The sequence below is a fragment of the Danio rerio genome, chromosome 18 (genome assembly GCF_052040795.2).
Source record: "Danio rerio strain M-AB ecotype USA chromosome 18, GRCz13ab, whole genome shotgun sequence".
NCBI classification, from domain to species: domain Eukaryota; kingdom Metazoa; phylum Chordata; class Actinopteri; order Cypriniformes; family Danionidae; genus Danio; species Danio rerio.
The window spans coordinates 22,812,576-22,833,525 of NC_141038.1; the positions used below are offsets into that span (position 1 = coordinate 22,812,576).

At 39.6% G+C, this 20,950-nt stretch overlaps 1 protein-coding gene across 3 annotated transcripts in view; it reads left to right on the plus strand.

The window, feature by feature from the left end:
- Positions 1–20,950, plus strand: part of hydin (HYDIN axonemal central pair apparatus protein) — a 147,174-nt gene that overhangs the window by 14,105 nt on the left and 112,119 nt on the right. For 2 of the 3 annotated variants that reach the window (XM_087292113.2, NM_001114415.2), the window contains 2 exon segments: positions 15,673–15,874; positions 16,065–16,245. In XM_087292113.2, the coding sequence (XP_087148239.1) occupies positions 15,673–15,874; positions 16,065–16,245 (383 nt within the window). 3 annotated transcript variants of the gene reach the window in all.

The following is a 20,950-nucleotide window of genomic DNA, read 5'->3' on the forward strand; positions in this document are numbered from 1 at the left end:
GGCTCAGTGATTAGCACTGTCATCTCCACAGCAAGAACCACAGTCGCTGGTTCTATTCCCGACTGGGTCAGTTGGCAATTCTGTGTAGAGTTTGCATGTTCTCCCCATGTTGGAGTCTGTGTGGAGTTTGCATGTTCTCCCCATGTTGGCATGGGTTTCCTCTGGGTGCTCCGGCTCTGGGTGCAATCTGCCAAATTACTTGCTCCAGAAAGTTCAAAGGCTTGCCGACTATTGGAAATTTCAGTAATTTCACCAATCTTGCCATCTGCTTGCCTTACATAGTTTTAATAAGTTGAAATGTTCTTTCTGGTTTCCATGTACAGATTCAGGAGTCACAAAAATGTATCAAAACCTAGAGCAATGGTTATATTATAGGAGAAATACAACCAGTTATTTGGTTCAATGACTGAAGTGTTTCTAAAAGTCTCCATTTTCAAGGGTCAGAAACTCTGTGGAATGTGGATGCCAAGCATAATTGTAGCAAAACAGTTATGCTCAGGGCTTGACATTTACTTGTTTGATCACCAGCCACTGTGGCTAGCAGATTTCCAACATAACTAGCCTCTCGCTATTTTCACTAGCCACACTTTTCTTGTTGGGAAAATATATTTTGCTTAAATTTGACTTTGACATGCTAAATTACTTGATTTAGATGTTGTGTTATGTCCACATGCCTTCTCATTCAATTAACTTCTTGTGTGTATTGTGTATTAGCTTGCTCATTGTGCATGAGCAAATGGGTTGTGGCACAATGCAATCAGTTTTTATTTCACGACTTTTCAGGGCTCAAAATTAAGGGTTTACCAAATTTTTGGTGAATTTTTGGATTAATTTATCTCTGACCACAACAAATAAGCATTTCTTAGCCACATTTTTTAATGTGTAAAAACAAGGAAAATAAAGCTTTATAGGTGCACTTTTTAAATCAACAAAACCTTTCTTTAAAAAAAACATTACATTTAAAAAATAATTATTGTCATGTATCTAAAATATGCACAATATGTCCTGGCTAAAAGTCTCAGATCACCAGCTAACTACACATAAACGGCGAGTAATCTCCCATTAATGCAATGTAATTGTAAAAAATTAAAATTAAACCATATTAACAAAAATAACTGTAAGCAAAAGAAAGCAGGTGAAACATACCATGCACACGGTTAATGTTTGGCCTGTTAATAATCTCTTCTAAGAATAATTCAAATGAAAGCAGTGACCCCTGCTGCTTACAAAAGAATATGTGTTCTTTTTTTATTCTTGAGCTATTGAAAGCAGAAGGACTGTGGGCGCATGATCATCGCTCTGTGTCTATTTCAATTCGAACCAATTGCACCCGTTGCACTTCCTCTAGGCACGGTTGCTTTGCACAACTAAATGGGAGCGCGCGCGTGCTTTTTGACAGTCGTGCGCATCACATAAGCTGTTAGCATAAGTGATTATGCTCTCATTCTGTATTTACCATTCTTTTGCTCTCGCGAACACAGTTATTTTTGTCAGTTGTGCTGCTTCTCGATTCTAATATCACATTTGCATGAATATTGGGCCATGCTTATTGTCGAACACTGCTTTTAAGAAAACTACAATTACTAAACTACAACCAGCCAAAGTAGCTAGTGGAGGTGTCTGTCTAACCCGCCAGAGCAGAAATCTACCCGCATTTGGCGGGTTGGCGGGTGGTAATATAAAGCTCTGGTTATGCTGTAAGTTATATGAAGATGCTCACTTGTGTAGAAACACTTTAGCAGATACTTAGTCATCCACAGATTGGTTTAAATATACAGGATATACGTTTTCGAGTTGAGTGTGCAGCAGTCTTTTTCATCTCCAGCTATAGATCACATATCATTGTGGCCGGAAATGAATAAGAATTATTTATATTATTTATTAAATTTCCCATTAATTGTATTTTATCATTGTCCAACCCTAAACCCAACCGTCACAGTAATGTACAAACAGATCTGGGTCTGGAATCTTCTCTATTAGTATAGCTAATTAACCATGTGGATGGATGATAACAGCCTTCTAAGCCTACTAGGCCCCTACTGGCCCATATCTATCAGCTGATAGCCACTGATAATACCCATTAAATCGAGTGATAACATTCAAAGTGGGTGGTCTCAGTCTGAATGCTCTTTATGTAAAAATGCATGACCAAAACAATGAATGAATCTCAGAACAAAGTCATACATACATTTCCTGTTGATGCCATATGTTTTGCTGAAAGATCATTTAGAATTTTGATGAGTCGTTATTGTCAACTTTAAAAGACGTTCGTGAATATGTGATAAAAAGTTGCGTCTCGGACTGTTATTTCAAGTACAATTCCATGCCACGAAATGTGATTGGTTGGTTTACCTGTAAGTCATTTAATTTAGTGTGCGGTTCTTGACTATTCAAAGCGACCAAAGCTCCCAGACCTTCAGCTGTCAGTCCGAGGTCTGGCTACGCGAAACTAGTGTACATATAGTGCACATTCACTCAATCAGTGACTCTGATTGTGCTTACCCAGGGTTTAGAAATGAACTGCACTGTTTGAAACATCAGAATGCTTAGGATTAATTGTTAACCCAGAATTGAGTCTCAAGATGTGCCAGGGTTCCCTATATTGACTCAGGGTTAACTAGTTTGACTAGCTGTTATAGATCTCCGGGGGAATGTTACTGGATCTGTCTTAATATCGTTTAACAACACTCTCAAACTTTAAATGGAAGAACACAAAATTTATTAGTGCACTAATTCAATTCTTTCATCTCAGTTTTATAGCCTTTCAGTCAGCAACCAAGCAATTTCCTGTAATCTGTGATGTGCTTAGCTGAGATCTAAAGGTTAGTGTCCGCGTTACTCATTTACAACTAGAAGACGGGTTTAAAATGAACAACCAAGGTGCAATCTGGCACAGTGCCGTTAAACTGCACTGTTTTGAGTGACCATGAATAATAGACTACAAAGCTAAAGAGTTACTGAAGCCCATGTAGTCCCTCTGAAACCATAATCTGTTTAATTACCAATAGCTGGAAGAAAGTAGAGACACTATCTCCTCTTTGCAACATAGCCAAGGGTGAGTTACTTAATCTGTCCTACATTTTCAGATGCCTCCCAGCTGTTTTGCTTCGTATCATCTGAATTATCCAGGCTGGAGAGTTTGCCCATTGACTCTAAAATATGCATAAGGAGCCAAAAAGCTCTGGGTTTAGCAGCTGCAGCAGTGGGGCAAAGGGGATCCTACATAACTAGTACACACGCTCTCGTTCTTACAGCGTGAAAGTGATTTCCTTTTAAGAGACACTTGGGATTGTTCAAAGGTTTTCCCTCCCATAATTTCTGCAGATATTTCTGGCTGTAAATAAGGAACGCATGCACGGAACTTCAGCATGATAAACGGTTTGTTTCATGCGTGGTAATGCATGTATCTCATTTCTTAGATTTCCCGTTACAAATAGCAGTGCAGTGCATTACCCATGGCTTGTTTGCTATTAACGGTGTTCATATAGAAACAAAATCTCATTATCTTTGCATTCAGTGACAAGAGATGCAGGGGGAGCTGTGAGCATCTAGATCTGTTTAAATGGCAACACAGAAGTGAGGAGAGCTAATGAAAAAAACAGCATTATCGTCGTGAATGAAAAAGCACGATGCACCAAAGCAAAACAAACAAACACATCAGCTTTGTTACACGGGTCACAGGTTGCGTTTTCCATTCTGTCTACAGTGTATCAATCTCTCTCTTCTGTCTATTCAATAGTGTGTCTTCTGCTCAGACAGCATAACTTAATGCATACAAAACATGTCATGAAAATAAATAAGATAATTACTGCTGTACGTTGAATGAATGGTTAAAATGTGTCGTGCTACTGTAAGAATACAATGCACAAACTGACAAATTCCTTAGAAATGCCACAGAATTGGTGGCTGGGTTGTTAAATGTGAATAAATAAATGGAATAACAAATATATAAGTAATACACTCAGAAAATTCAGGGATTGGACAATAAATATGGACAAAAATAAAATCGCTGGGTTAAGTTATTACCCAAATTTGGGTTAAAACAACTCAGCATTTTTAGTGTTGTTGATATATTTGTTATTCATTTAATGATGCATGTTTCATTCACTGTAGACTTATTAAGTCTTAATGTACTGTACACAACCTGACAAAAGTCTTGTCGTCAATCCCAGTTGTAAGAGCAACAAAAAATAATTAGACTTTTAGTTGATCATTTGGAAAAGTGACAAAAGGTAGATTTCTCAGATGAATTATCTGTTGAACTGCATCCCAATCATCGCAAATACTGCAGAAGACTTATTGGCACCAGCATGGACCCAAGATTCTCACAGAAATCATTCAAGTTTAGGGAAGGAAAAATCAGGGTTTGCGGTTACTTTCAGTATGGAGGCGTGCGAGAGATATGCTGAGTGGATGCCAACATCAACAGTCTGAGGTATCAAGACATTTGGGCTGCCCATTACAAAACAAACCACTGGAGAGGGCTTCTCATACTTCAGCCTCCACATTAAAGTTCCTGAAAGCAAAGACGGTCAAGGTGCTCCAGGATTGGCCAGCCCAGTCACCAGTAGTAAACATTATTGAGCATGTCTGGGGTAAAATGAAGGAAGAGGCATTGAAGATTAATCCAAACGATCTTGATGAACTCTGAGATTTCTGCAAGATCGCTTTCTTTGCCATTCCTGATGACTTTATTAATAAGTAATTTGAATCATTGCAGAGATGTATGGATGCAGTCGTCCAAGCTCATGGGTAGTCATTCACAATATAATTTTTTTTCCCACTGCACCTTGACTTTATATTATATACTGTACATTATTTCTGTTAAGTAACAAGACCTTTGTCTAAGCAAAGTCAAACATTACTGTCCTAATTAAATGATTAAAAATCAAGGCATGATCATATTTTATTTTGGTAAAATAAGCGTATATCCAGAGGCCTTTGCCTTTCAAATAAAACACTTCTAATATCAAATGATCAACTAGTCAAGCTACAAAAAATTTAGCTTACCCAATTCACTTATAGCGCATGTCTTTGGACTGTGGGGGAAACCGGAGCCCCCGGAGGAAACCCATGCAAACACAAAGAGAACATGCAAACTCTACACAGAAATGCTAACTGGCCCAGTTAGTTTTCTGTCTTTTAGTAGATATATTACATGAGATACTTGCTTTGTTTACCAAATAAAGATAATCTAATTGGATTGGCATTTTAAACATTAAATAAAAGTTTAAAAATATATATTTTTTTATTTCACATATGATTGTTTTAGTTATGATACTCCCAAAATAATTCAGCAGAAATCCGCAGATTTTTACCAAAATTCTCCCCAGAAATAGCAAAAAATGTCCGCAGATTCCGTCTGGCCCTAGTGATCGGTTGCAGCTGGAAGGGCATCCACTGCGGAAGACATATGCTGGATTAGTTGGCAGTTCATTCCACTGTGGCAACCCCAGATTAATTAAGGGCCAAAAATTAAATAAATGAATAAAATGGGATAAATGCTACATATTTCTTTGCCAAACTCTAGACATTCAGTTTTAGATGTTAACAAACAAAACAGCACCTTTTAGGTGGTCAGAATTATGCTATCAAACAAATTATCACAGATTTTACCACATATTTTACTACAGAGCTTCACATATTTTATAGAGCTTTGCTTTTACGGTTTTTATTTTTTTGTTTTGTTTTGTTTTGTTTTATATAAATATGCACTTGACTGTGTTTGACCATTATGTCCTCATCTTGTTTTTAAAATTCAGGTCAATCCTGACTTTATGAGTTCAATTCAAAAAGTGCATATTGTATGAATAGTCTTTTAGGATGGCCGCTATGTTCTACTATATGTTACTGACTATGTCAAGACTTAAAGAGCCCCTATTTTGCTTTACAAAAGGTCATATTTTGGTTTTGGTGACTCCAACAACAGGCTGATATGCAGGCAAGGTCAAAAAACACTTTTATTGTCTTATAATATACATTTATTTAACCTAATTATCCCAGTGACTCTCATATAATTTGTTCAGCAGTTCATTTGTTCCCAAACTCCTCCTTTGCGTGAGGCTAATCTGCTGTGGTTGGTCTGATTATCCAGTCTATTGTGATTGGTGATTGGTTTCAGCGTGAGACAGAGAGAAACGGCCACCATGGCTATGAAGTAGCAGAGAGTATGTGAGAGCCCAATGCATGAATGCAATAAAGCAATGGAGTTAAACACCAGCATATTACTATACTCTTACACCTCACCCCACGTAATAACAACGACACACATTCAGTATTAATCCACACAGTGGCAAACTATTTTGAAAATTGACTGTGCCTCGTGTGTGTAGGAACAGCTGATGGTGGCCATAGCAAAGACAAACGGCAGAGGATTGCAAGTACATAAACGCATTTAAATCGGTAAAGCAAGAAGCACACATCGCATTTTCAATGTTGTTTAGGACTTTATGTTAATAGCCCTATACACTTTTAACCTGATAGATACAGTACAAGCACTGATCTACTGTGTAATAGATAAGTGATTACAAGCCACTTGGAGCGATTACAACTTACAACTCACAATTAAATACATATTTTGCAACTAAACAAAATGAGGCAACAATTTTAATTACTCTTACATGTTTTGATTCGAAGGAAAAAGAAACTGGTCCATATGAACTGCAACTGTTAATGACAAAGTCCCTGTCAAAGTCTGACAAAGTCCCATACATAGTCTCTGCTGCTTCTTGCTTCTATAGCAAACGGCTGGCGAATCCCGCGTAGCAGTGTAGCTTATTGCATCAAAAATCAGAAAAATGACAGGAACAAACACAGCACACAGTTGGCTATACTGTGGTATCATTGTGAAAATGAACTTTAAACCTTTATTCCCTACAGCCAAATCTCCATCTATCAGTGATCATCATCTTCATGTCATGATCAGTCCTGTGATCCCTTGCGCTCTGCTAGTGTCTGAAGGAAAAGACGTGTTCACGTTTTACCGGATCTGGCACTACATATTTGATGATGTACTGTATCAACGTTGATGCGTTCAGGCAAAAGATCCGAACCCAACACAAATTATTTATTCGACTCTGTGTTGACTATTCCGTTAAAGAATCAATAATTTTAACAAAGTTGCACTTTCAGGTTTGAACCTCAGCTGGTTGTTTTAATTTACTTAGTGTTGTGTTACACTTTCAAAAACCCATAGGAGGGGCTCTTTAAATAACATGGCAAAACAGCATTTCACTTCACTCATAAAAGCAGATTTTTTATTGTCAGAATCCATATTGTTTCAACACAGACTTACAAGAGCAAATAGCTGTTTGCGATTGTATGCTTTGGTCATCTCAGGTTTGTTTTCATTTGATCTGGAGGGCCAAATGTGTATTCCACAGTCTACCTTTATGATATAAGCAGACCACTTTCCTCCTTGAGAAGAACTCCCTAATCTCGGCAGGCTTTTTAGAGTGCACTTAAAGAGTAAGCTGATGAAGACATCTCACACACACACACACACACACATTGCAGCACTATGAAAGCTTTTCTCATTTCCCATTCTTCTCCCCTCCCCTCTCTTCTGAACAGCTCCCACAATCCCTCAGCCTGCTGGCAGATGCCGTGTCCCATCAAAGACACAATTTCCTTCCCTCTTTTTTCCCTCATGAAGCTTCAAGCATAGAGGTTAAATGTCTCTGGCTCATTTGTGAAAAGTGATATCTACGGCAAATTAATCAGCGGAGAGACTAAGAGGATGGAAGAGCGAGACTGGAAAGGAGCAGAGAAACCATAGCACACAACCTGTCTTCTGCCTTTATCATCTTCAGAATACCACTGATTTCATTTCTTCTCCCACAATGTTTTGATACACTCGCTCTGATATCACTCTCCCTCTCTCTGTCTTTTCTTACATAATGTCTTATTTTTTTTCCCCATACGGCTTCTTTCTTCTCCTTCTGAGGCTGTTGTAGCTTAAACATTTATGCAAATACTTCCACTTCAGGTACATCATAGAGTATGTGCTGGAGTTTCAATAGCTTGTTTGAAATGAGCACTGCCCTTAAGCTAGGAGACATGCTTGGATAGCAATTGCTGTAAAGAAAAATGATCCGGGCTCCTGTCTCCTCTTTCTCAGACTCTTTAGCCTCTGCTGCACAGCACAGAAAATGGTCTGGTGAAGGCTTATAGTGTTACAAATTGTTTACATTGTGCAAGTCACTGTTTTTATTTTTGCGGTTTAACCTTCAGCTGCAGTTCTTGCTGGTTGTATATAATCTATTAGCATTACAGTGCATAATCAGGGTTTCTGTAGGGTCTTAAAATGTCTTAAATTACCAAAGTCTAAATTTTAGGCATGAAAAAGTTTAAAAAAAATTTTAAGTTAAAAAATTTACTAAAATATTGTTTTGTAGGTCTTATATCTTTTTTTAAACAAGTCTTAATTTTTCTTTGTTTATGTATAGCTACCCAATCTGGTCAAAACCAATACAATCACCAACAATCCCAATCTCAATAAAACTTTAAACTTTTTATTTAAAAGGTAAATTTGAACTCTATTTATAATCTTGGTTTAATTATTTTCCTTACAATAACATTTGTTTAAAAATGCTCTGTGTATTTACTTCTAAGGACACCAACCTGGACAGATTGTTGTACATAGATTTAGTTTATTATAATTTTTAAAACGTTTAAAACAAATTGGTTTACATTTTTATTTTAAACAAAGGTTATGTTTGGGAAAATGTGCATGGATACAAGTAGACTAGTAGATTTCTTGTTTTTACACAATATTTATTAACTATTTTGCCAAGAAATATAAAAAATATTTCATTTTTATTATTGATTTATTATTGTAATATTAAATGTATTAAATAATACGATTTAAATAAAACTAAATTATTCAATTAAAATAAAATCCTTAGCCTGTAACCCTTTATGAGTCTAAAATCTAATTTATAATGGTCTTAAAAATGTCTTTTTTATTTTATTTTTTTATTTAAATTTTTATTTTAACTTGATAATAAATGATTACAAAATTGTGCATTTGGCAATCTCAATAGCCTAATTTGTATATTAGCATGTACTAATTAAAATAACCCAGGCTCACAAAAAAATGTGTGAATGTGGTGACAAAAAAGTACATTCCTGTATGTTTGTTGGCAGTAGGCAGTTGGCAGGTGAAATGTCTGGTAAGTGGTGCTGAAAAGCATGTTTGATAGCAACATAGGCTTATTCCTGAAAATGTACCCTCCTATACATTTCTAGAGATTGCGAAATATGTAGCCAGAGAAACGTATGCATTTCGTCTTAAAAAAAAACGCTACGGGGCTGTATGACATCATTCCCTTTCGTGTTAACCAGCTGACCGCATACCTCTGCATGGATAGCTTGCCGCTGTTACCAGTTAGTCCAGTGGCTCGCCATGTACGTTGGCAGACTTGAAAAGCTATAGAGGAGTTGACTGCAATGACTGATACGTGGTAAAAATTACGCTGATGCAAGGGCTTTTCTTTTTCTGGATTGCTTTTGAAAACACTGCCTGTTGGGTTTAAGGAAGTGGGTGAGCCCTGGTCAATTGGTGCTTTTTAAAACACTATCGGTTGGGTTTAGGGAAGGAGTAGGGTGGGGCAGTCGATCAGTCAGTCAGTCAGTCAGTCAACAGCGGCCTCTGATGGATTTACATGAATGGCACTCGTGAAAGAAATTTGAGATCTCAAAAAGCATATACATGGCCGCTTCTAATGGATTCATGAAAACAAAAATGGCAAAAAAAAAAAAAACATTGCTCCTGCAAGTATTTGGCGATCTCCAGAAATCTATGTAGGAGTCCATAATCAGAATGAGCCGTATAAGTGTGGTTTATTTAGAAACTAATTTCGAGAGGATCACGTTCTTATGATCAACACGGCTGGCACCTAATTAGCTCTGTAATCTGCTCTATTAGATGATTACAGAAGCATTAGATATAACCAAAGTTTTTCACTCCAGTTATCTTCGTCTTGAAGTTTCCACCCCTTCTTTCCACCCTTTTTTCCGATAGGGCGACACGGTGAGCCAGTGGCTAGCACTGTTGCCTCACAGCAAGAACACCGCTGGTCCAACCTCCTATCGGGCAGGTTGGCGTTTCTGTGTGGAGTGTCTATGTTCTCCCAGTGTTTGTGTGGGTTTTCCTCGGGTTCCCATGTTTCCTCCCACCGTCCAAAAACATACACCATAAACAATTAACTAAACCAAATGATTACCCAAGACAACCTTAGTTTACACTTCTCACAGGGTGACAAGCAGGGGACTTCTCGAGACCTACCTGAGCTCAAACTCCCCTCTCGCCCTTTTAATGGGAGAGAGCCCCAGGTTGGAGGATATTACGAGCTCAGGGCTTTCTCCCGGGACAGCATGCCAATTACTCTTTATTGATTATCAGCTAAGTGTGAACTCTTGAAACATGATTGTGGCAATGTTGATTATGTTGGTTTATGCTCTTAACATGGCATTTGGCAAATTGCAAGGTTGACTTGTGACGCTAAAATATTAATGCCTTTATTGGCTTTCAAAATTACATACCAGTATTAATAGACCTTCCTAAGGAAAAAAAAAACAATGTTTACTAAAGCAGCCATGTCATTTTACCTTTAAAAATTGCCTTGACAGTGACAGGACAGTAGTAGTAGTAGCTGAAGAAAGAGAGAGAGAGCTGGAACAGGTTTGGAAAAGGTCCATCAGCCATGTCGGCTCACTGACCAAAAGGCTGTTGGTGATGACCATTTTACATTTCTACATCACATCTAGATCTTTTGTCGAACCATCATTCATTAGATTTGAACAAGTGCCTTGCATCTCCGCAACTACTAAGCAAGATTATTGCTTAGGGAATTGAATTTAGTGAATTGGTGAATTGGATTAAAATTATGTTGGAAATACCAACATGATCGTATGTTGTGATGCACTGTGATACATATGTCTTTAGATGATAAAACAGTATTGGGTTAACTCATTTGAAAGTAAGTCTTCTTTATTTGATAATATCTTAATATGTTTTTGGTCACACTTTACAATAAGGTTCATTAGTTAATGTTAATTAATGCATTTACTAACATGAACAGTCAATGAACAATACATTTACTACTGTATTTGTTCACGTTAGTTAATGAAAATACAGTAGTTTATTGTTAGTTCATGTTAACTCATGGTGCATTTACTAATGTTAACAAGCATGGACTTGGATGTTAATAATGCATTAGTAAATGTTCAGTTATGATTAATAAATGCTGTACATATGTTGTTCATGATTAGTTCATGTTAGTAAATGCATTAACTAATGAACCTTATTGTAAAGTGTTACAATGTTTTTATTATTTACTGAACATTACAATGAATTGTATGTATACCTTTTCACTTCAAGGCCCACCTTTTACTCCTTTTTGAAGGCCCAAACTGATTGCCTGGCAAAAATGCTTATTTTAAAGCTTTATTTATTAGCAAAACATTTCTTTAGCCTTACATTATTAATTCCATTATTTCCTTATTTTTCTACATCCTTTTACTGAAAAAACTAGAAACATTAGGCATGTAAGAGTGTGTGTGTGTGTGTATGTGTGTGTGTGTGTGTGTATATATATATATATATATATATATATATATATATATATATATATATATATATATATATATATATATATATATTTAATAAAAAAATGCACAGACAGGTTCAAAGCTCTTGAATTCTTTACTTCAGTTATTCTTTACAACTGCAGAGTATTTGGGCCGTTTCATCAGTAAAGGAACCTGACAGGACTACAAGAGATGGCAAAAACACTGCTGCTGCTTTGAATTATATTGACTTCTATTCATCTATTGATCGATATCTATTAAAATAAACAATCTAACCCTAAATGTAAAATACAGTAAAAACCCTCAAAATCTGTTGAAACACATCGTTCTGAAGGCAGTTTGGTTTGAGCTGGTCGTTACTGGAGTTCGGTGACAGGAACAGTGAAAAGCTGTTTACTACTGAAAGACCACCGAGTCTCACTAGATCCTTTTGTACGGACGTGCGTCAGTTATAAAGTGCTCGCAAGACGTTAATTTGGACAATGTGAATATTTTAAAGTTTTCACACAAATTTAGCATGCATAGTTTGGGAATCAACCGACATGTGCAACTCTGATACAGTACGAGTCACAGACATGAGGCACTCGCGAGCTGGTTATTAACTCAAATCATCATCACCTTTACATTTGTGTGACTGTTTTATTTTACAACTGAGAACGTAGTCCTAGTTGACACGCAGTGTTTGGATATTTAAGCTACAGACATGTCTGTAATTAACAGTAAGGCTATTTTTCACAGAGTCCGAATCAGCCTGGTTAATCACAGAAAAAGGGAAATGCCATTACTACTATAATTTTATTATGTCTTATTTAATGATGAAATCAAATAATTAAAGTATAGCACTTAAGTTCATTTTAAGCTATCTCGCAGCTTAACTCTCTCTGATCACTGAGGCCCGCTAGTGGGCTGCGGCCCACCGGTTGAGAATCCCTGATGTATACAACATACCTCCCAACACTACCATTTTTCCTGGGAGTCTCCCGTATTTCCCACCCATCTCCCATCACTCCTGTTCTGTTATTTCTCTGAGAAACTCCCATTATTTCCAACCCTCCCCATCACCTCACCCCCTGGAACTTAAAAGACAAATGTTGGCAGGTATGGTATACAGTAGATACATTTGTTTTGCAAAAATGTTTGTCGAGACGATAAAACATTAAAATCAGTTTTTTAAAAGCTAGAAGTAAATGTAGACATGGTAAGACTTGAATTATGCCTAATTGTTTTATGAAAGGTTTTCTTAAATATGATGAAAAATCACCGTAATAAAATAACCTGTATTGTTTTTTATACACTCTCATTATTTTTTCTTTTTAGGTACACATATAAAACTACTCTTAAATATATAACCAGCCAATCACAGCAGTAAGGCGGTCCATTTATACATGTAGACATTGTCAAGTGTTTCAAACTGAGCATTACAAAGGTGAATGAAATGACTTTGAATGTTGTTAGTTTCAGTTTTTTTAGAAACTGCTGATCTACTGAGATTTTCACTCACAAATCTCTCTAGAGTTTACAGAGAATGTTCTGAAAAAAAGAGAAAATATCCATTTCAGTGCGCAAAAATGCCTTGTTGATGCCAGAGGTCATTGGTTTGAGTTGATAGAAGGGTAACAGTATAAGCCTCTGAGGAATGTTTGGCACTATTGCATCTGCCATAAAGCATTAAAGGGATAGATCACAACCCCCCCCCCCCCCCCCCCCCAAAAAAAAAAATAATAATAATCCACTCATTAACAACAAAGAAGATATTTTGAAGAATGTTGCTGGCAGCTATTGACATCTACAGGAAAAAATAAATAAATAAAACTTTGGAAGCCAATGGCTTGTGTAAGTGGCTTGTGAGCGTTTATAAAAAAATGGCCTGATAATCTGATAACCAGTGTGTAGAGAGTCATATAATGAGCATGTCCATGTACAGAAAAGACAAACAGTTGAGGAGTTATTTATATGCAATACACCTGCTACCATGAAAGTCTCGACGGGATAGCAAGAAGTAGAGTGCGTAATGTCTTAATAATGTGAAATGCCTCTGGTGACCTTTCTGTTTTTGTCCTAGAGCTAAGACCCCTGCAGAATAGAGTCATCAGAGAGAGACACATGCTGAGAAAAATAAAAGTATTCTCTCTAGAATGCGTGCAAGAGTTGCAAGCATTGCATATATATTGTACACACACACACACACACACACACAAACGCACAATAGTGTGGACACATTTGTTCATACATGCAATATGCCAAGTGAAAAATGTTGTTGTGTCTTGACACTGAAGCGTATAAAACAGCCAATAAATGTAGCCACTGAAATTTGTTTCTCTACAATAGCCATTAGTTTACCTCTGATTGATTTCTCTGCTGTATTTGTTTACTTGATCTTGAGAAATTGTCTCATATATTTGTGCCTCTCCTCCCAAAGTTTGTGTTTGTCAGTCAGCACAATCATATTACTGTGCATATTGCAAATGCGGTATACCCTGAGCGGAAGAAGATTTATAGTCCTAGATCAATGTTTACCTGGTATATATCCTTTTATAGTGAAAGCTATTGTGTTTTATTTGTTCTTTGAATGCTTTTTTAGACTTGAGTGGGTGCATGCCATATTGTCATGGACATGCAGGGTCAGGATAGTCCACTAAGCATGAAATTCCTGCTTTGAATGTAGCCAAACTAGTAAAACAAATAAAAATGCAGGGAAATGTCTGTAAGCCAGCTGCGCTTCTGATTTTAGCTCATGCTTTGAATTTGACTTGCATTTTGGTCACTGCTGATTGGTTTTTGGTGATGTCATGTGATTGCCCTGGAGAACTCTTGTCCTAATGGACCTTCAGATTCACAATCATTGTCTTGTTGCACAACAGCACCACCATAGTAACAAACAAAAAAATTCACATCTATTTAGTTACAGTACATGCATCACCACCTCATGGTGACTTTATTATTTAGGCTTTATTGCCTAATTGTGAGTCTATTATTGTTTGTTCACACATATAAGTAAAGAAAAACTTGCTTTTACTACAGAAATATATGCTTTCCACCATTTCTACCATTAAGTTCCATTAATGCCCTGATTGAATATATTTTTATAACAAACAATTATCCTGAGCTAAGACATATAATGGTATTGATTAATCAATGTCTGTTTAAATTGTAATACAAACAAACATCCATATTTTATGCAAAATTAAATGTCATAAATTAATAACATTTTGAATGGCACTGTTTTATTTATTTTTGACATTTGTTTTTGATTATCAGTTGATTTATTATAAATGGGCACCAAGTCTTATCATTCATCATGTTTATCCTTATATTGTCAAAACATTTATTTCTAAACTATTCATCTGAATTCTGCCTGGTTAAAGATTCTATTTGTATGAATGTTCATATATGAATTTCTTTATTGCCAATGTGTGAACGGCTTATATTGAAACATTCTTTGACTTTTTATGTAAAGGAATTTTACATTTACACACATTCTACAGCATCTTTTCTGTTCTATGCAACAAATGCTTAAGTAAGGTTTAAGATAACAAAGATGTATTCTGCACTGTAATGTTGTTAACTTTATTTTACAGTCCTGTTTCACATGTTCATTTTTCACCGGTAACAAGAGTGAGCAAGTAATAACACGTGCAAACAGAGGTCTTATTTTGTTCCAAAGAATAAACAATTTCTTTGGCTTCTCTTTCCTCAGTGTTCATAAACTTTCACCAATTTAATACCTTATGAATACAACATATCAGTGTTGTCCATACCAAATAATCCACACTCCACATTTCAGCACATACAGTCGTTACATAAACTGGAAAATAACTCGATACTATCCCTAAACCTATCCCTGAAACTAACCATTAACTATACAATTTATCTTATATGACCAGTAGGAAGACGTTGTTGCTCTCAACTCTGTAACATTCAATTCCACAACATTTAAGTTGTAACAAGCTTGTGATGACACGATTTACAAAAGAAATATAATGGATAAAAAAAAAATCAGTGTAACCCTTTTGGCTGTGCTGTTACTACTGTATACTTTAGATCTTTTTACTTTATTTAAGCCTATGACTTTTTTTTTAGGAGAAGACATTGAAATAAGCCTCTATGGAGAGTCCACAGATATAAACATTGGATTGGACAGGAATAGTGTGGTGATGGAGAAAACCTACATCTCTTTGGCTAGCTCCCAGAAAGTGGCAATAGTCAACAAGAGTGATTCCATTGTGCATTACCAGTGGAAGACCTTCGCCACTGAGGGTGAAGAAGAACGGGACAAATTAAGGTTTGATTAGTTGGCCTATATTGGTTTTAGGTGTTTTTTTAGCCATAAATCTGTTTTTCTAAGTATAATATTTAGCATTCTTCTTCTTTTACATTTGCTGGAGTGTTGTTTGTTCGAAATGAGAGCTAAAAAAAGATATTGAGTTTAAAAGTATTTGTTTTTCTCTATTGTTCCCTTTCCTCTTTCGTAGGCTTTCTTCAGAGCTCAATCAAGTGGAGGATAAAGAGATGGAGCAGTTTCTGACAGAAAACACTGATGCTTCTTTGCAAGCTCGTCTTTCGCTGTTTTCTCATACCCTCCAGGAGGGTCTCATGCAAACTCAGCAGCAGCTTTTGTCTTTGGATGACCAGGACATCATCATGAGACCCCCGGTGTGTTGTTCACAACTCAAATGATAAGTTTCGGGATTTTAGATTTCAGGTTTACCCCCATACAATATTACATAACCAGCAATTAAATTTGAAACTTAGGATGTCCTCATACTGTATAACCATATGCCTTAACATATGGTGGAAACCAAACGTAGACATCACTCCACTCAGCCGAGCGATTTAAAAGATACTGAGCTTGCTGTTAATTATCCCCAAAAGAAAAAGATTGTTTATGGGGTTGAATGATTAATTGTGAATGTTGAGTTAAATTTTAGTCACACTTCATGTATGTTGAGTTACAATCTTTAATTTGTATGTTTTTTTTGTTATTGCGGTATTATTTGTGTCTTTGTTAGTGTTTGTGCATCCATAGTGGCCGAATAACATACAGTATGTACAGTTTCAATCAGAATTATTAGCCCCCCTTTGAAATATTTTTTCTTTTTAAAATTTTTCCCAAATTATATTTTATAGCGCAAGGAAATTTTCACAGTATCTCTGATAATATTTTTTCTTCTGGAGAAAGTCTTATTTAATTGATTTTGGCTAGAATAAAAGCAGCTCTTAATTTTTTAAAAACAACTTTATGGTCAAAATTATTAGCCCCTTTAAAACTATATTTTTTTCGATAGTCTACAGAACAAACCATCGTTATACAATAATGTGCCTAATTATCTTATCCTGCCTAGTTAACCTAATTAACCTAGTTTAGGCTTTAAATGTTACTTTAAGCTGTATAGAAGTGTCTTGAAAAATATCAAGTCAAATATTATTTATTATTTCTGTCATCATGGCAAAGATAAAATAAATCTTATATTATAAAAGTTATTAAAATGAGTTATTAAAGCTAATATGTTTAGAAATTTGTTAAAAAAAAATTCTCTCCGTAAAACAGAAATTGAGGAAAAAAAATAAACACGGAGGCTAATAATACAGGGGGTTTAATAATTTTGATTGCAACTATACTGTAAGAATGGCAGCAGATTATGACAGATCTGTGTGCAGGATGTTCAGCTCAGCATTTCGTTTTTTTCAATGTGTCTAATTCAAAACACACATCCAACAGTGTTTTTTGTTAATTCTGCCACCTTGCTAGGACTTTCATCAGGCATAGTAAATCCTGGTTTCCCTCAAATTATGTGCATAGGTTATCATTAAAAAAGAAAAAAAAACACAAAAATTGCTTACAGAGCTGTCAGGAATTTAAACAAAACATTTTTTTTTTAAACAAATTACTTTTTTTGCATGCACGTTAAAGGGTTATATTGATAGTTCACCCAAAACATGTTGATTTGCAAAAAATACATGATTTATATAAATGTATCAAAACCTAGATATAGTTTTGCAAATGATCATATAACAAAATTAATACAGTAGCTTCAATGATACACGGTCTCGCTTGCTGAGAATGTGGATTAAATACAACAATGTAGAAAAAATGTTATGTTCTTTGCACTTAGCGATCTTTTCTTTTCACAAGTCCTCAATGTTTTGTCATGATATTAATTTAATTTGACTTTTAGATGCTTTTTACTTTCAAAGTGCCAGTAACTGTTACACCAAGTAAAACCAAAACCAAAGTCATTTTTAATATTCTAGTGAAGAATATTCTTATTAAAGTCCCTGTGAAATCAAAATAATGGTTTTTAGATGTTAATTACAGTATGCTAGTCTTAAGGATATCTATAAGCTAGTTGTAACGCCGGGGAGTAACACCACAACAGAAGGTAGGATCCAATGTGCAGGTTTATTCACAGTCAGGCAAGCAGTGGTCAATACGGGAGCAAACAGGTATGTGAGGACAATCCAGAATCGTAGTCAGTTAAACAATCAAGAGGTCGAAAGGCAGGCGGCAGACAAGGATAACTAAATAAACAAGGCTAGGTTCAAAACAGGAAAACAAGACAAGGAAAACGCGTTGTAATGCTACTATACAGTGAACAAGACTCGGCAATGTGAATGAGTGTGTGTGCTGCTTAAATACTGTGTGTAATCTCAGTCTGTGACAGGATTCAGCTGGTGATGTAATCAGGAAGATGAGTGACCAGGCGTGCGTGATTGGAAGAAGTGCATGTATGAAAATGTAGTCCTGGGGAATGCGGAAGTGAAGTAATGATGATAGAGGAAACCAACGATCTCCAGTGAATGATCGCTGGTTATCGTAACATAGCCCCCACTCTAAAGAGCGGCTTCCAGACGCTCCAAATACAGTTCAGGTGGGAGGTGGAGCGGAGGCGGAACAGGGGGAGGGATGGAGGGCCAGGACCATGCAGCGGGGGCAGGACTGGAGCATGGAGCTGCGGAGGGCCTGGAGCGTGGAGCTGCGGAGGGCCTGGAGCGTGGAGCTGCGGAGGGCCTGGAGCGTGGAGCTGCGGAGGGCCTGGAGCGTGGAGCTGCGGAGGGCCTGGAGCGTGGAGCTGCGGAGGGCCTGGAGCGTGGAGCTGCGGAGAGCCTGGAGCGTGGAGCTGCGGAGGGCCTGGAGCGTGGAGCTGCGGAGGGCCTGGGGCGTGGAGCTGCGGAGGGCCTGGAGCGTGGAACTGCGGAGGGCCTGGAGCGTGGAACTGCGGAGGGCCTGGAGCGTGGAGCTGCGGAGGGCCTGGAGCGTGGCGCTGCGGAGGGCCTGGAGCGTGGCGCTGCGGAGGGCCTGGAGCGTGGCGCTGCGGAGGGCCTGGAGCGTGGCGCTGCGGAGGGCCTGGAGCGTGGCGCTGCGGAGGGCCTGGAGCGTGGAGCTGCGGAGGGCCTGGAGCGTGGAGCTGCAGTGGCCCTGGATCATGAGGCTGCGACCATTGAGGAAGCTTAGGAGGCGGTGGCCGTTTAGGTAGTTCAGGCGGCGGCGGCCGTTCAGGGAGTTCAGGCGGCGGCGGCCGTTCAGGGAGTTCAGGCGGCGGCGGCCGTTCAGGGAGTTCAGGCGGCGGCGGCCGTTCAGGGAGTTCAGGCTGCGGCGGCCGTTCAGGGAGTTCAGGCGGCGGTGGCCGTTCAGGGAGTTCAAGCGGCGGCGGCCGTTCAGGGAGTTCATGCGGCGGCCATTCAGGAAGCTCAGGAGGCGGCGGCCATTCAGGAAGCTCAGGAGGCGGCGGCCATTCAGGAAGCTCAGGAGGCGGCGGCCATTCAGGAAGCTCAGAAGGCGGCGGCCATTCAGGAAGCTCAGGAGGCGGCGGCCATTCAGGAAGCTCAGGAGGTGGCGGCCATTCAGGAAGCTCAGGAGGCGACGGCCATTCAGGAAGCTCAGGAGGCGGCGGCCATTCAGGAAGCTCAGGAGGCGGCGGCCATTCAGGAAGCTCAGGAGGCGGCGGCCATTCAGGAAGCTCAGGAGGCGGCGGCCATTCAGGAAGCTCAGGTAACAGCGTCGACTCTGGCTGCGGCGTCGACTCTGGCTGCGTGTCCAGCTGTGGCGCTGGCTGTGGTGTAGACTCTGGCTCCGGCGTAGACTCTGGCAGCTCTAGAGGATCTGGCAGCTCTAGAGGATCTGGCAGCGCTGGACGGTCTGGCAGCGCTGGACGGTCTGGCAGCGCTGGAGGGTCTGGCAGCGCTGGAGGGTCTGGCAGCGCTGGAGGGTCTGGCAGCTCTGGCGGGTCTGGCAGCTCTGGCGGGTCTGGCAGCTCTGGCGGGTCTGGCGGGTCTGGCAGCTCTGGCGGGTCTGGCAGCTCTGGCGGGTCTGGCAGCTCTGGCGGGTCTGGCAGCTCTGGCGGGTCTGGCAGCTCTGGCGGGTCTGGCAGCTCTGGCGGGTCTGGCAGCTCTGGAGGGTCTGGCAGCTCTGGAGGGTCTGGCAGCTCTGGAGGGTCTGGCAGCTCTGGAGGGTCTGGCAGCTCTGGAGGGTCTGGCAGCTCTGGAGGGTCTGGCAGCTCTGGAGGGTCTGGCAGCTCTGGAGGTGGCAGCTCTGGAGGTGGCAGCTCTGGCAGTAACAGCTCTGGTGGTGGCATCAGCTCTTGTAACTCAGGTGGTGGAGGCCATTCTGGTGGCTCAGGTGATGGTATTTCAGGAACTAGAACAGGAACAAGGACAGGAAAGGACTCGGAACAAGAAACCATCTTGTGAGCTGGTGGCAGATTGGCGTTTACCACATTGTGAGTTGGAGGGCTGGTTGTGACCACATTGTGAGCTGGAGGACTGGAGTCGGCCATCTTGTGAGCTGGAGGACTTGAGTCGGCCATCTTGTGAGCTGGAGGACTGGAGTCGGCCATTTTGTGAGCTGGAGGACTGGAGTCGGCCATCTTGTGAGCTGGAGGACTTGAGTCGGCCATCTTGTGAGCTGGAGGACTTGAGTCGGCCATCTTGTGAGCTGGAGGACTGGAGTCGGCCATCTTGTGAGCTGGAGGACTGGAGTCGGCCATCTTGTGAGCTGGAGGACTGGAGTCGGCCATCTTGTGAGCTGGAGGACTGGAGTCGGCCATCTTGTGAGCTGGAGGACTGGAGTCGGCCATCTTGTGAGCTGGAGGACTGGAGTCGGCCATCTTGTGAGCTGGAGGACTGGAGTCGGCCATCTTGTGAGCTGGAGGACTGGAGTCGGCCATCTTGTGAGCTGGCGGACTGGAGTCGGCCATCTTGTGAGCTGGAGCAGCCATCTTGTAAGCTGGAGGACTAGATGCGGCCATTTTCTGAGCTGGGTGTGTGGTGGTGGAATGAGCAGCAAGCCCCGTTGCTATCGGGTCTTGCTGTCCTTTGCCCCCCCCCAAAAAATATTTAGGGGTGTCCTCCACCTCGCCTA